The sequence below is a fragment of the Fusarium flagelliforme genome (assembly GCF_020744385.1).
Source record: "Fusarium flagelliforme strain FIESC 12 MPI-CAGE-AA-0113 chromosome Unknown B0J16scaffold_2, whole genome shotgun sequence".
NCBI classification, from domain to species: Eukaryota; Fungi; Ascomycota; class Sordariomycetes; order Hypocreales; family Nectriaceae; genus Fusarium; species Fusarium flagelliforme.
Window position 1 is genome coordinate 3,887,935 of NW_025763504.1, and position 14,882 is coordinate 3,902,816.

The following is a 14,882-nucleotide window of genomic DNA, read 5'->3' on the forward strand; positions in this document are numbered from 1 at the left end:
GCCCGACAAGGCTGGACTAATAACACCCTTGTACAAACAAGGATTCAAATTGGCGCTACCAGGGGAACGGATCCAGCATGGATTTAATTGACTTTACATCATCCATGATTGACGAGGGGAAAACAAGTGATGTTTGGCTGGCAAGCTAGCTAATCATGCAGCAGATACCATGATTTTTTGCATCACATTTAAGAAACTTCGGGCCAAGAAATCAACACAGACCATTTTAACAGCGGTCTAACGGCGCTCTGGCCCCATCAGGCTATGGGTGGGTTCAATGGATAAGCACTTGTGAGGATTCGACATGGGACCTAGGCTGGGAATAACGTGGTTCAGCAAGCGAGAGAATTTCAAATAATCATGGACAATAAAAAAGATGATACTCCAACTTCAACATTAATAATGTCAAGATCAGTACTGATTACGCTGCAGATTTGTGTTAATAATAGGTTGGCTGTCTGCTTACCAAGTCGGCAAGTTCAGTTTCCTGTCAGCTTGGGAAGGCACAATGGAGAGTACCTACTGCAAGCCGGTACCTGTCAGCGATGCAAGTGCAAGTGCAAGTGGAAGCAGGCAAGGGGAAGCATCCCAGTCGGCCGCCGTTCCTGCACTCTAAAGGAATTTAGTAGTAGTCTACGGGCAGTTACAACTTGATTCGGCTCAGCCTCTTCTTGTATTGGATCCTTTTCCCTTCCACTATCATCGACCCCTGTTAGGTGTGATGTGATTGATGGTCGTTGTCATGATCGCTTCTAAAACAGCCACCAACAGGCGCCTTGACGCCCTACCCGCACACGCTCATGCCCACACTGTCTCAGTGCTTTACTCAAACTCGCTCAAGCTCTTGAACCCCAGTACAGTATCCCTTCAGCACATCCTAGCTCCAAAGTCAAAATGTTTCGACAGCTACGCCTCGCAATTGCTTCTCTGCTTACAAGGCTTGAGCCTTGGTTGCACCTGTGCTATCAATACAAATCATTCTTACTGATCGTCGCCGCCATCGCGTCTCTCCCCACGAGGCATTGGACAGCTGTATAAGCGCGACTTATTCATACGCAGGACATCGGATGGGTCGGGAATGATTAAGCTAACGTTGATTTAGTTCTCAATTCTCATGCGGTAAGTTACTGCGCTGCACCGCACCGCACTACGTCTGAGCGCTAGTCGCTTGATCAGGTACCGTTCCTTGAAGGCTTAGATGGCGCTTGCGGCCCCGTCCCGCCACTTGTTGCATCGAATCTCGACGAACAGGGAGCGGCAAGCATCTGACAAGGGTCAATGTGAAGGGGTGGCACATGGGCAGACGAGACAAGCCAAACCAAACCAAACTGAATGAAACCAAACAACGATGGTACTGGACGACATAACCTTTCTCATGGTCTTGAGGACATTTCATCCATGCCCCCTACAGCATGCCCAGGTCCCCAAAGTGCCTTGCATCATCCACCCCTAACTACCCTACCTACATACTCGGTGACTTCACAGAACATCTAATCTTGTCCATCCATGCATCAAGGCCCTGCGCCCCGTGCTCAGCTCGCAGGGTTGTCCTCAACCTTGGGTCAGTCACCTCGACTCTCCCCTGCAGCTCCATCTTTAACCCTTTCTCGACTATCCAAAACCTTGCCCAGATTCAACTAGCAATGCCTCTCTTGGTCCCTATCTTAGTACCAGAGTAAATATCTCACTTACACTGAGCCCCGTCCGAACATCCACATACATCCCTGTTTATCACCCGAGACTAGCATCGCCTACGCTGTGTCCCCAGCCTTAGCCGTCCATCCCTTTCACACATCTTGATCTTAATGAATCTCTACGTCAACTCCCCCACTATTACTCTCACTTGCTGCTCTATACCCTCATTGCCCACCTTCGTTACATGAGCCTAAAATCTTCCATCTGCCGGGACTTGTTCATCCGTCTCTACTGGGGGGCTGTGTCTTACTCAGTTTGGCCTGACCTTCAACAATTCTCCGGACTCGTTGCCTTTTTTAAATTCGTGTTTCTGTTATCAACTCTGGGCCATGGCTAGTCTCAAGAATATCATGAATACCGAGGACGAGCCAGTCGATCCTCGATCTGAGAGCCGTTCCACCGACCTAACTTCAAGGTCCTCCTCTGTTCAAAGCTATGTTACATCATTAAACCATCAAGCACCCTCTTCTTCTCATAACAACCCGCCTGATCCATCAGAACCATCCAAGTCATCTTCTGTTCTTGATCACTCGTCACCGACCACCACCGAGCTCAACATGAACACTCGACGTCGTAGCAACATGAGTATTGACTCTAATGATATGTCCTATGGCTCTTCGCAGCACGACTCATCTTCAAACACTTCCATGAGACCTTTCACAGCTTCAGGAAGCAGCGAGACGCACGTCAGATGGACTCCAATTACTGGAAAGATTAGCAAAGCCAAGAAAGGCGTCCCAGTCCACAAGTGCCATCAATGCCATAAGGTAATGCTCCTCTTCCTAGCATGCAACTCCCACTTGCTAACACAACCAGACTTTTACTAGGGCAGAACACTTGAGGTTTGTTTCTTCTATCTAATCAATATATGTTGCTAATGTGTTGTGGTCTAGACGACATCAGCTCAGCCACTCACCTCCAGATCTCTGTTGTCCTGTACCCAGTTGTAACAAGACTTTCTATCGCAAGGACCTTCTCGACCGACATGTTCAAAAACAGTATGTTAACGCCCGGTGCTACAATCGCTTCAAAGCTAACAAAGTATAGTAGCCAAGACGGTTCGGGTGCCAAAGAACCAAGACAATCTCCTGGTCCAGAGAGTTCGAGGCCAAATCCTCTACCCCAAGCAGTGACACCACACAAACCGATGCTTAAACCGAACAAAGACTTTGTCGCTTCTCAACCAATAGTTTACCGTAATGTGCCTGGAACTTGGTCTCCAATGGCTCCTACCCCCAGCCCAAAGCGCAATTACAACCAGGGGCCTGAGGCGGACGGACCAGGCACCTGTATATCACGAATAAACTATGGTTTGGGCCCTACGATACCAGTGTCAAGTGGTAGTTTCTCAACAAACCATCACATGTTGCCTGGCAATGTAACGCCAGAATTACAATGGCAAGACAACTCTGCAACCACAAGCGAGTTCTCAACTCCTCCCGAGAATGCAAGACGTCCGCAGTTTTCTGTGATGGAGACCTGGCCGACCCCAGTATCGGCTTATCCGACCACTAACGATATGCTGAACACTATGAATCATGCTACCTATTCTGTTTCTTATCCGTACAGCAACAGCACCCCGCCACAGGTCTACCCATCTGTCTTCCCAGACGTGGAAGTTCCACTACCTGTCTATAACGAAGACCCTTCTTTCGGTACTGTCAATCAGATCCCAACTTCTACAGTTCGTAGTGTGTCCCCTTCATTGGCTGTTGCTCAATCTGAGACTTTAGTAGCTGTTCCATCGCTACCAACTCCAGGCGGGACTTTCAATTTGGCCGGCTGCGGCTCTGGGACTTCAGGAGGAGAAGGCTTGCTGAATACCGAGGATTTGATGCCACTATCTCTTTCCCCTGCTATCAAGGAAGCAATTCCTAGGTATCTGGAGGTCTATTGGGATAAAGTCCACCCGAGGAAGCCTATTGTCCACAAGCATACGTACCAAGATGTCCCTCAAGAAGAAACAGAGCACGTACAAGCACTGCAATGTGCCATGGCCGCGTTGGCAACCCAGTTTATTCCCATCGCAGACGATCGTATGAAGGGAGCACAACTTCATGCTTACGCCTGGCAACAGTCCAAAGTGGTGAGTTGAATAACCACTCGCGTATGAAGCAATCGACCGGTGCTGATACGCTTAGTTTACACATGTTGGAAAGTGGTCAATGCCAGTCCAACAAACAATTGCATTATGCGAGTACTACGCACGCTTCCGTGGCAGAAAGTCACATTCACATCAACCTTCTACCGAATTCACTTCTCTCTACCCTAGGGTTAGTTATTCTTAAGTTTCTTCTTCTTCCCCTTCTCTTATATATCTATTTATATTCCCATTTGATACCACTTTTTCTACTTTTCTTCTTTCATTTATTGAATTGGTCAACTTCATGTTTTCTTTCTCTTTTTTTCCTTTCTTTTTCTTTAAGAACCTCCACTCGAACACTTTGCTCAACTTCCGACAGGTTGTCCGTGATCAACAAACCTTTACTTTTCGGTCTTCCGCCAGAGATGAAGGTCAGGCTTGGAAAGATTGGATTGCCGCAGAATCACTACGACGGTTGTTGGCAGCCTGTTTCCTACTTGACGTGCATAGTTCATGGTATCATGAACGGCAATACATTTCCATGATTGGCTTAGACTACTCTTCCCCCAGTACTCTGCCAATCCCACTCACGGCTACGACGACAAAGGCTTGGGAAGCAGAGGACTATCAATCATGGTCGAAGCTAAGGGCAAGAAAGGACCCCAAAACCATTTCGAACACAAACCTGGGGACGCTGTCCGCTTCAGATATAGCATCAGCCCCGGCTTTTGATGCAGCAGTTCTCCTTGCTGTATATTCACTGTTTCTTCCACGGCGTCAAACCCTAATGCAAGTTGACATCGTGGGAGATGCAACAAATTTTCGACCGAACACATGCCCTATCTTGGGATTGTTCCCTAACTCAGCCATCGCCAACACGTATTTGGCATTACACCACACACCTCTGTATTATTTATTATCTGTGTCTGGCAAGAGTTGGGTTTTCAACAAGAAGTTGACTGACTTGGGTTTATTCACGGAATACCGGAAGCTACTAGATGCATGGCGAAGCTCAGACACAGCTTCAACAGCGACAGTGTTTGCTGCGCGAGCTTTGAAAGCCTTCTTTGGTCTGAAGTCCTCGCCCGATGAGACGGATTGCAATAAAGTGGAAATTTGTCCAAAAGAAACCATGCCCTGGTCCGACATCTCGGACTATTGGGGTATATATGTTTGCACCTTGATCTGTTGGGCCTACGGTCTTGAGGAGAAACAAGAGACATACGATATCGTATTAACGCAAGAAGAAGCCACAAAGAGATGGATCTCGAGGGTGGCATGTCAAGAGCCTTTCGAGGCACAAATGCAGAGTCAACGGAAGGGAGCCCAAGGGGTCGCCAGTCTCGCAAGGGAGATGTTGGCAAATGATTGTTTAGGAGGAGGAAACATTCTTTTTGTGGATGCTGTAAACGCCCTCAAACGACTAGAGGACGACGTCACCAGGAGATGTTAAGCTGCCATACGAGGAACGGTCATTTCTTTGCGGGTGGACTTGGCTATGGTAGGCGCATTAGATTAGAGCATTGACGTGATGCGACGACGGCATAGCGACTGGAGTTTGGGGGTCAAAACAAGAGGGAAACAAGGCATATATACATATTACGGAGTCAAGGCGTTAGTTTAGAGAGCTATTTGTTGCTTCGGGCTAGGACATCAAAGTATACCTAAGGTAGCATAGGATTGCAAGCACGAATACAGTCGTTGGTGTTTATGTTTTCTAAATTTCACATGCTGCACCCACAATTTGATAAGAGCGTATGTGGTGGTAAAATTGTTGAGTGTCTCAGCTCAAGTCGAAATGAGACATCGATATGATGTTGTTGATATCAACTCGCATGATTAATTCAGCGTCAATCCCTTGTCGGGGGCTCGGAAGTCTCGGAGAGTCAGAATGGATCCAACTGGAGATGAATCTCGAGCGAGAGCTATTCTTGTTCGGTTTGGTTACGAAGCGGAGCATAGATCAAGTCCTCCCGAGGGAAAAGAGCTCGGATGGGGAATCAGGGGATGGTGAAAGAGCTAACGTTAAGTGGCTTTTAGGGCGTTGTCTCAGCTTGAGGCAAAGGAAGAGAAGCAGAAAACCAAAATAAGGGTCCAGATGGTTTCAAATGAGGAAAGGGTTTTTGATGCATTCCAGTGACGTTGGGAGCAGTTGTTATGCTTGTATTGGTTAAAGAGTGGAAAGCAGAATACCGGTTGAAAGATTAATTTGACATGGAGAATGGATATACATTATCCATGGCTACTGGGAATGAACAGGTAGAGTCGAAGGAATCACATGCAAGTAGAGATGATATAGCCAGAAGAAGAAGAAGCGGTGACAGAACCACAGCAGAAAATTAGCAACTGGTCTACCATACATAGGATCATACGTATCCTTGTTGCCATTTCCGTGTCTGAGCGGTGATGGAAGATCATGTTTCCATTGTGAGGTTAGTCTCACTTGGAGTCAGAAGTAGTGTACCCGTACAGTACAGTACATGAGCTTTGTATTCACTCTGATTGTTTCGAACCTCAATTTGGATCGACGATTTCAGCGTTGAATACCTCTCGTCAGATAGTCCTATATAGATAAATGATGTATACCAAGAGTTCCGATCTGGCAGGTTCCCGGACAATCGGCACCATGGGAGCCATAAGGCCAAGGCCAAGAGTACAAAGCCAAGGAGGAGTTGCCTGTTATGGAGGGGAAGATCCAATCGAGGGGAACGGATATGATGGCTTTTTGGTTTGTGCCCAATGCGATACGATGGAATTCAACATGAGGCACATGTAGCTCTAGGGCGAGGTACTGGACTAGCCACGAAACCAACAACGACTAGATAATCTAACGTATTGTGAGGCTAAACGAGAACGGACCAAGTAAGTTTGAGCTGTTTGTTTGGTTAGGCTAAAAGTAAAAAGACACGAGAGGCATTTTCCTTCTCAATAGGAACCTACCGAGGAGAAACAAACATGTACCTTTTGTTACTGTGGACGATCGTATAGTCTAGAATATGTGTCCAGTGACAGTCCCCTAGTCAGTCACGGCCAAATCGGCACGGGAAGACGCCCCCAACAAGCTATTCACGGGTTCTAAGTTAGTCTGGCCTGGCCTGGTCTGGCCTGGAGGCTGGAGGCTGTAGCCGAGCTGAATGGAGGCAGATAGGATGAGATTGGGAGTAAGATTATTGTTTGTCCAGGTACAGGTTCCTTGCCTAGAAGAACAGAGTCTACCTCGTAGTACGGATACTGCCACCTGGTCTATACCTAAGCCAAGTCCTATAATAAATAAAGCAAGGGTATTTTCCTTTTTGCTCTTGTCTTACCGTTCTGTCTTGTTTCTCTTTCTGCTAGGTTTTGTCTCTGCCTGTCCGTTATTATGCGAGACATAAGACGAGATTAATAGCCCAATTATTATCTACTGATACTCAAATTAGTATCATGGTTACTCCTGAGTCTGAATCTTGATCCTCCGTTTTTTTTTGTTTAATTCAACGACCCGTCTCGTCTCGTCTCGTCTATATAACCGAGTTGGGTTTTAATTTGAATCGCAATTCTTCTTATATTCTGCCTACTCGTCCAATCCTACTGGGTATACCTCTGATGGTTGATACCTCATACTCGACTTAAACCATCGACGGATATCTTTTTTATACTTTGGTCGACGACTTGTCCGATTTTACCTAGGAACTTTACGCGTTCCTCATCCCACCCTCGGCGCTGACATCGATAACAAGGCTTGGCTGTGGCTTGGCCTTTCGTCACTCGTGAGAAAGTAACCCGGCACCGACGTTACGACGACGCTACGATACGATCCTTTACGGGCAGTGCAATCACAATCATCGAGAAGGAAACAAAATAGACAGACAAGAGTGCGAGCGCGCGTCGCATATTGACCAAGGTGACTTACGACACGGCCACTTATACAGCCGCATTGAAAAGGGGCCGAAAAAAAAAAAAGGAGTTTCATCCATGCAAACAATTTAGAGCTGATGAGCTGAACTGAGCGCATTCCCGAAACGAATAAAACGACGCGAAAGCTAAGCTAAGCTCTGCTACCTACTACCTAAGGTAATCAACGAGAAAGAATACTCGAGTTTGGGTTGAGGGAATATCCTCTCTCTACATCCATAACCTCTGTACCTCAATTAGGTACGATTTGATCTCTGGTTCCTGGCTGTTGGTAGCCCGTCTTGGATTAATTGCTACGTCACTTTTCTGGACCAACCCCTTGACCTTTGGATCTCCGCCCTACCAAGGATCCCCACCAATCCAGTCACTCGACTCCCACCATTATCTTGGCCCTTTCCCCTGGGTTTAGTGGAGGGACGACATTTCTGTAACAGGTTACAGGGCACTTTGGGTGGACGTCATCACCTGGAATTCAGCCTGAGCTGAGGCCGAGCCTGAGACACCACACCCACTACGGGGGTTGCTTTTCAGGACCACCAGTGCAGTAACCCCGCTGTCGATCGATCTATCACCCACCATCCATTAGGTACTGTCCTCACTGGGAGCTCTAGCTGTCCACTGCAGGCCTAGCCAAGGCCTTTTCTTCCGTCATGGTGCGCATTATCCCAACACGACTCAAACCCTCCTCTCGATCTTCCTCCTCCTCCTCCGCAACAATCTCCGTCAGCAACGGCAACGGAACCGTCAAAAAGAATCGCAGCAACAGTCCCCCCATGAGGTCAAAGCATGATAGCGCGAGCCCCTCCAGGGACGCTGGAAACGGTCTGGCTTTGAGAGTTTGGATTATAAGAGTATGTACTTGCTTGTGCTTATCCTCGCGGCCACCTGCGAAACCCAAAACCACGTTCGCTGGTTCTGCTGCATCACCGCTTGTCAGCCAGTCGACTACATCACGGCGACTGGGACAGGGCAACGATACTGCGAATTAAGTTAAACTATAAACAATTGCTAACGGTGCAACAGGGCAAAGACCTCGCAGCCAAAGATCGCAGCGGCACATCCGATCCTGTGAGCTTCCCTCAAACAACATCCTCACAAAATTCTTCTCAAATGCTGACAATCGTTTTCTCAGTACATCATTGTTTCCTCCGGCGAATCTCGAATCGTAACCAACGATGTTCCCAAGACACTGAACCCAGAATGGAATGTTTCCGAAGAAATCCCTCTTACTTCCACCCAAAACCTTGTTCTAGATGTTATTTGCTGGGACAAGGATCGATTCGGAAAAGACTACATGGGTGAATTTGATCTTGCTCTTGAAGAGATCTTCAGCAACGGAAAGGTGGAACAAGAACCGACCTGGTATCGTCTCAAGAGCAAGCGTCCCGGAAAGAAGACGAGCGTTGTCTCCGGAGAGGTTCAGCTGCAGTTCTCCCTCTTCGACTCAACAAACCCGTCAGCTACACCACAGGAAATCTTCGACAAGTTTCAAGCTCTAGTTGGCGCTGCCCCCACCGGCTCTCGCAACGTCACGCCGTCCATGACACCTAATCTGGTTCCCACCACCAACAATCAAGACAGTCCCAGCGACGATGATGATGACGAATTTGATGAAGACGACTCTGACTCGAGCGATTCTGATTCAGGAGATGACCAAGAACAAGACCCGGTCAAGCGTAAGCGCCGACTGCGAATCCGCGGATTGAAGAAGAGGAGACGCAACAAGCCTTACGCATTTGCCAGCGATGGCTTCGATGTCGTCGGCGTTATCTACCTCGAGGTGGTCAAGATCACAGACCTGCCACCCGAGTCTAATTTGACACGCACAAGCTTCGATATGGATCCATTTGTCGTTGCATCTCTCGGCAAGAAGACGTATCGCACCCGTCGCATTCGTCATAACCTTAACCCTGTTTTCAACGAGAAGATGCTGTTCCAAGTTCAAAGTCATGAGCAGAAATACTCATTCTCTTTCACTGTCATCGACCATGACAAGTACTCCGGAAACGACTTCATTGCTTCCTGCAACCTCCCAATCCATCAGATGATCGAGCGTGCCCCCAAGGCCAACCCTGAAAATAGACTGTACGACCTCAGTGTGCCCGCACAAGCCGAGGCGCTTCCTTCCAGGTCGCGCTTTAAGAAGCTCGCTATGTCGCGCTCCAACTCTTCTTCAAGCATCAGCAAGATGATGCGACCCCCATTAAGCAAGCACGCATCAAGCAATAGCACAACAACGGCCACTCAAACAGCAGCTCCTACTTCAGCACCCACTCCAAACATGCTTTCGCCAGCCGACGCCCTTGCCAACACCGGTTCTGATCCTGATGCAGTCGCTCAGGATGCTGGTGATGCCGACTTTCACGACTACACAGTGCCACTCAAATTAAAGGATCTTGAAAAGTGGGAGAAGAAGCATAACCCCGTCTTGTACCTTCGCGCCAAGTACATGCCATACGATGCTCTCCGACAACAGTTCTGGCGGGCCATGCTTCGACAATATGATGCCGATGAGAGTGGCCGAATCAGCAGAATCGAACTTACAACAATGCTTGAGGCTTTGGGTTCGACACTTACCGAGACTACTATTGATACCTTCTTTTCACGATTCCCTCACCGAGATGCTGACGATGAGGAGAACTGGGAGCTTACTATGGATGAGGCTGTCATTTGCTTGGAAGACCAGCTGGAAGGTCGAAGACGATCATCAGCCACTACTGGGGACAAACTAAAGCATCTCGTTCCCGAAATGAAGAACCTCCTTCACCCATCTCGTCATGGCAACAATCATCATGACGGCTCAGAGAACCCCAGCGATCTGGACCTGAATGCATCGGGAACCCAGACTCCGTCTTCCAACGTCCCCACACTGAAGACACCTGCAGACGAAGAGAGTGATCCGCTTGACAAATCTGACAGTGGTGATGATCGCGGTGAAGAGCATGTGGTCGAGATTCGGGAATGTCCCATCTGCCATCAACCACGACTCAACAAGCGCAAGGATGCTGACATCGTCACCCATATCGCGACTTGCGCCAGTCAAGATTGGAGGCAAGTCAACAGCGTCCTGGTTGGTGGATTCGTCACTGCCAGCCAGGCTCAGCGCAAGTGGTACTCAAAGGTCATAACCAAGATCTCATACGGTGGATATAAGCTGGGTGCAAACTCGGCCAATATTCTTGTCCAAGACCGCCTAACAGGACAGATCAACGAGGAAAAGATGAGTGTCTACGTCAGATTGGGAATTCGTCTTCTGTACAAGGGTCTCAAGTCTCGGGATATGGAGAACAAGCGAAGTAAGTATAACGCTGGACGTCACAAGACTACTTCAGAACGATTGCTAATATCCAACCAGTCCGAAAGCTGCTTAAGAACCTCAGTATTAAGCAGGGTAAGAAGTTTGACGATCCCGCGTCCAAGGACGAGATTGAAAAGTTCATCGCTTTCCACGGTCTCGACATGTCTGAGGTTCTGCTGCCACTCGAGGAGTTCAACAACTTCAATGAGTTCTTCTACCGTGCTCTTAAGCCTGATGCTCGTCCTTGCTCAGCACCTCATAATCCTCACATTATTGTGTCACCAGCCGACTGCCGCAGTGTTGTCTTCAACTCCCTCACCACTGCCACCAAGATTTGGGTCAAGGGTCGCGAATTCAATATGAAGAGACTCCTGGGAGACGCCTATCCTGAGGATGTATCGCGATTTGAAGGTGGAGCACTGGGTATCTTCAGACTGGCTCCCCAGGACTACCACCGCTTCCATATTCCCGTCGACGGTGTCATGGGCAAGCCCAAGACGATCGAGGGTGAGTATTATACCGTCAACCCCATGGCCATTCGATCAGCACTGGATGTGTACGGAGAGAACGTGAGAGTTCTTGTGCCTATCGATAGCGAATGTCACGGCCGTGTCATGGTCATCTGTGTGGGTGCTATGATGGTGGGAAGTACTGTCATCACTCGCAATGAAGGCGACAAGGTTCAGCGTGCTGAGGAGCTTGGATACTTCAAATTTGGTGGCAGCACAATCTTGTTGCTATTTGAACCTGGAAGAATGGTGTTTGATGATGATCTTGTGGACAATGGAAATGATGCCCTTGAAACTCTGGTAAGTTGATCACATAGCATGAAGAGAAGTTGCCAGTTGCTAACACACCAAACAGGTCCGAGTAGGAATGTCTGTTGGACACACGCCTAGTGAGCCACAGTGGACTCCCGACATGCGAAAGAACGCAGAGAACATCACAGAGGCAGAGAAGAAGACCGCCAAGCGACGTATCCAGGGCAATGTGGCCCTGCAAGATTCGCCAGATGGCAGTGGAGAGGAAGAACAGGCGTCACGAAAGGCCAAGCCAACCATCGACACTATGGCTGCGTCGGCGATGTAGAGACGCCGGCCTGGCAGACGAGAGCGATGCAAGCTAAATAGCCGGCGTTGGAGGCGGAGGCGGCGGAGAGTATATTCAACATTACGGAGGGCATGTAGAAGGTGGATAAACAGCCTTCAGAGACGAGCGGATATGACCATTGAGTTGGTTCTGGAAGGATTTGCATAAGGACAGAGAACATAGTCGTCGTCATTGGACATAGACAAGGCCAGACCAGGGCCAGGAACGGCATTGGGACTGGGAGGAACATGGGATTTATTTTAACTTGGACTGATGAGAAACGAATCGACGGAAATTAAAAAGCGACAGCGGAAGCGACTGAAGAGTAACATAACAGTGGTTTTGTTTATCTAGCAAATCTGTAGTGAGCAATTCATCACAATACTGACCATAATATCCGATCTTGTGGTTCAACTTGACTTGAGACTGGAGTCAGATGGAGCGCAGATGCGTCGGTGCTATTAATAGATACAGGGCTGAACAGGGAAGCGGATGACATGGCTGAGCTGCACATAAGCTTCAATAGTTCGGTTCGGAAGAGGCTGTGATACGAGTTTGGAAAGCCGATCCGATCCGAGGAGAAGAAACTTTCGCGTCTGAGTTACAACTCAGAGCTGAAATCCGGGGTAAACTGTGTGGATGTGTCGTCTGGGGTAAAACGCCAGCTTTTGTGTCGATTGGTATTGAGTACAATGTCCTCTAAGGCTTAGGCTATCATAATAAAGTAGCCTAGGTACTAGTCTAAGCTATCATAAAGTGACCAAATTATTCCATCTCTTGTGCTTTTGGAGGCTAATTCTTCTGATACCCGAGGGCAGGTTAAGAAGGTTTAGAAACCTTGGAGTGATCACCATAGCAACTTGGAGGGATCTTTGAAGCTTATACTAGCTTGTGTATCGTCTCGAATTTTCGAGAACAGGAAGACCATACGTGTAATAATATCAAATTCACCAGCCACAGTCTCTCTTTGTGGTAAGACTATAAGTCAGTACACCCCGCAAAGCATGGCAGCTAGCGGGGGGTCCCGATTGCAGGGGCATGTGGTGTGGGCAGATGGTCATGCCACTGTTATCCAAGTTGAGTCATGAGTGGTCAGGGGGTTGAAGAATGAGATTGGGAATCTGACTTGTGAGAATACGGATAGATTTGCCTGTTGGTTCAGAATATAGTGTTTCATTTTGGGTATCTATGTAGAGAGAAAGTAGTCGTTGTTTCCAACCACTGCACAATTAAACAAATAAAGAAAAAGAGGAAAGAAACCTTTGCTTCTGAACAAAGACTCGCTCCCCTGTCTGCAGCTGTATGTCTCTTCTGGTGCCTGAAAATCCAAAGAAAGTGACAAACCCGCATATCAAGTTGGGTTTCCTTCTTTCGTTAACCGGATACAAGTCATGTACAGAAGTACTTTGTACTCTTTACAAGTGCCTGGATTATGCCATTATGGCACGAGATGCCGTGATTGACACCTTGTGGTCCCAGAAGGTCGCGAGGAGCCCCACCCTTTCTGGGCTGTTTTTGCTGCATCTCGCCTGAGATGGCCCATTGATGTTATTCTTGTTGGGGGTTTGCCAATTTTCCCCTCCGATTGGAAAGGGTCGTCAGGAAGAGAGTTGCCAGTGTCTCCAAGAAAATTGCAGGATGTGAATGCTGATAAAGGAAAACTCCGTAAACAAATCATGTGCGCCAGATTCCGTGCTCGTGTTCCCAATGCAATAAGTCGACTCGTTTCATAAAACGTAAGTGAGGAAAACAATCAATCTTGAGTCTTCCTTAATGGCGTCTGTTTGGGGCCCAGTCTGAGTCTGAAGCGTTTGATGGGCGTCGCTCAGAGCGTTGAGCGGGAGGTGAAAGGGATCGAGAGGCAGGGCGCATCAGAGACGAGGGAGTCTGGTTTGGCAGAGCCAGTTCGGGAGAAGGTTGTCGGGCTTGGCGCCATGAAGCGTAGATTTGCTTGCAGAGGTGGGCAGTCATGGTGTAAGTCATTTTGACGGTATTGCAAGTCTGAATGCGAAAGACTTGGTTGTGTGTAAGTGGTAGTCGAGGTGATTATAATGATCGAGCAGTTGACAAGAGATCAGCGTGGTTTGTAGGTAGTTGAGTGAGCCAAGTGGTGAGTGCGGAAGGATGGAACGTTATTTGTGTAAAGTCAAGGTCAAAGAAGAGAAAAGAAAGGGTCGAGCGAGAGAGTTTAAGTAGGTACTACCAAGGTCGGTCACTTCAAAAGGAGGTCCTCCTTCTTTGTCTATTGGTACCTGGACTGAACCTGCCTTGTCTACAATGCTCCAACACTGCCGCAAGTACCCTTGCGGGTCTCTCCAGCAAAGGGAGGTACCTCCTAAACCTGGGAGGAAGGCGCCTGCCACGCAAGGTAACCACCGCCAAGTCAAAGTGCTGTCCGAACCGAAGCGAACCAAAAGTAGGCAGGGCAGGCAGGAGATCCCGAAAGGGAAGGAAAATGTGATGTCTGACCAATCATGAGCCTCTTAATTGTAAGAAACGACCGACCTTTGGGCTGATGTGGCACTGAATCGTATGACCAACGCATGGGGACGCATTTTAGTTGGGGCAAGTGTGGCTTATCCTTATAAGATTTACCCCTGTCTAACCGAACCAGCGAACCTACTAGGCAGGCAGCTTCTAGACCTTATCCAACAAGGTCGAGAACAAAAAGTTTCTGTTCTGTGTCAAAAGTCGAGATGAATCTGGAGCGTCTCTATGTTGACGCGCATTGCTTGGCTAAGGGATGAGTAATCTGCTACGCCAGTCAATCCTTACCAATAATTCATAATCAACAAAGCTGCCCAATGCTTACATGATTGATGG

At 48.2% G+C, this 14,882-nt stretch overlaps 2 protein-coding genes across 2 annotated transcripts; both read left to right on the top strand.

The window, feature by feature from the left end:
* Window positions 1-1,812: 1,812 nt before the first annotated feature.
* On the top strand, window positions 1,813-5,410 carry B0J16DRAFT_69081 (uncharacterized protein). The gene is made up of 6 exons (XM_046134305.1): window positions 1,813-2,462; window positions 2,512-2,537; window positions 2,589-2,693; window positions 2,743-3,781; window positions 3,837-3,968; window positions 4,158-5,410. Exons 1-6 carry the CDS (start codon window positions 2,025-2,027, stop codon window positions 5,229-5,231), a joined length of 2,814 nt encoding a protein of 937 aa, XP_045986913.1. The 5' UTR covers window positions 1,813-2,024; the 3' UTR covers window positions 5,232-5,410.
* A 2,912-nt stretch (window positions 5,411-8,322) lies between these two features.
* Window positions 8,323-12,059, top strand: B0J16DRAFT_264240 (phosphatidylserine decarboxylase-domain-containing protein; the record flags this gene model as incomplete). The annotated part of the gene is made up of 5 exons (XM_046123348.1): window positions 8,323-8,523; window positions 8,696-8,740; window positions 8,805-10,968; window positions 11,028-11,779; window positions 11,835-12,059. 5 exons carry the CDS (start codon window positions 8,323-8,325, stop codon window positions 12,057-12,059), a joined length of 3,387 nt encoding a protein of 1,128 aa, XP_045986914.1.
* Between the last annotated feature and the right edge of the window lie 2,823 nt (window positions 12,060-14,882).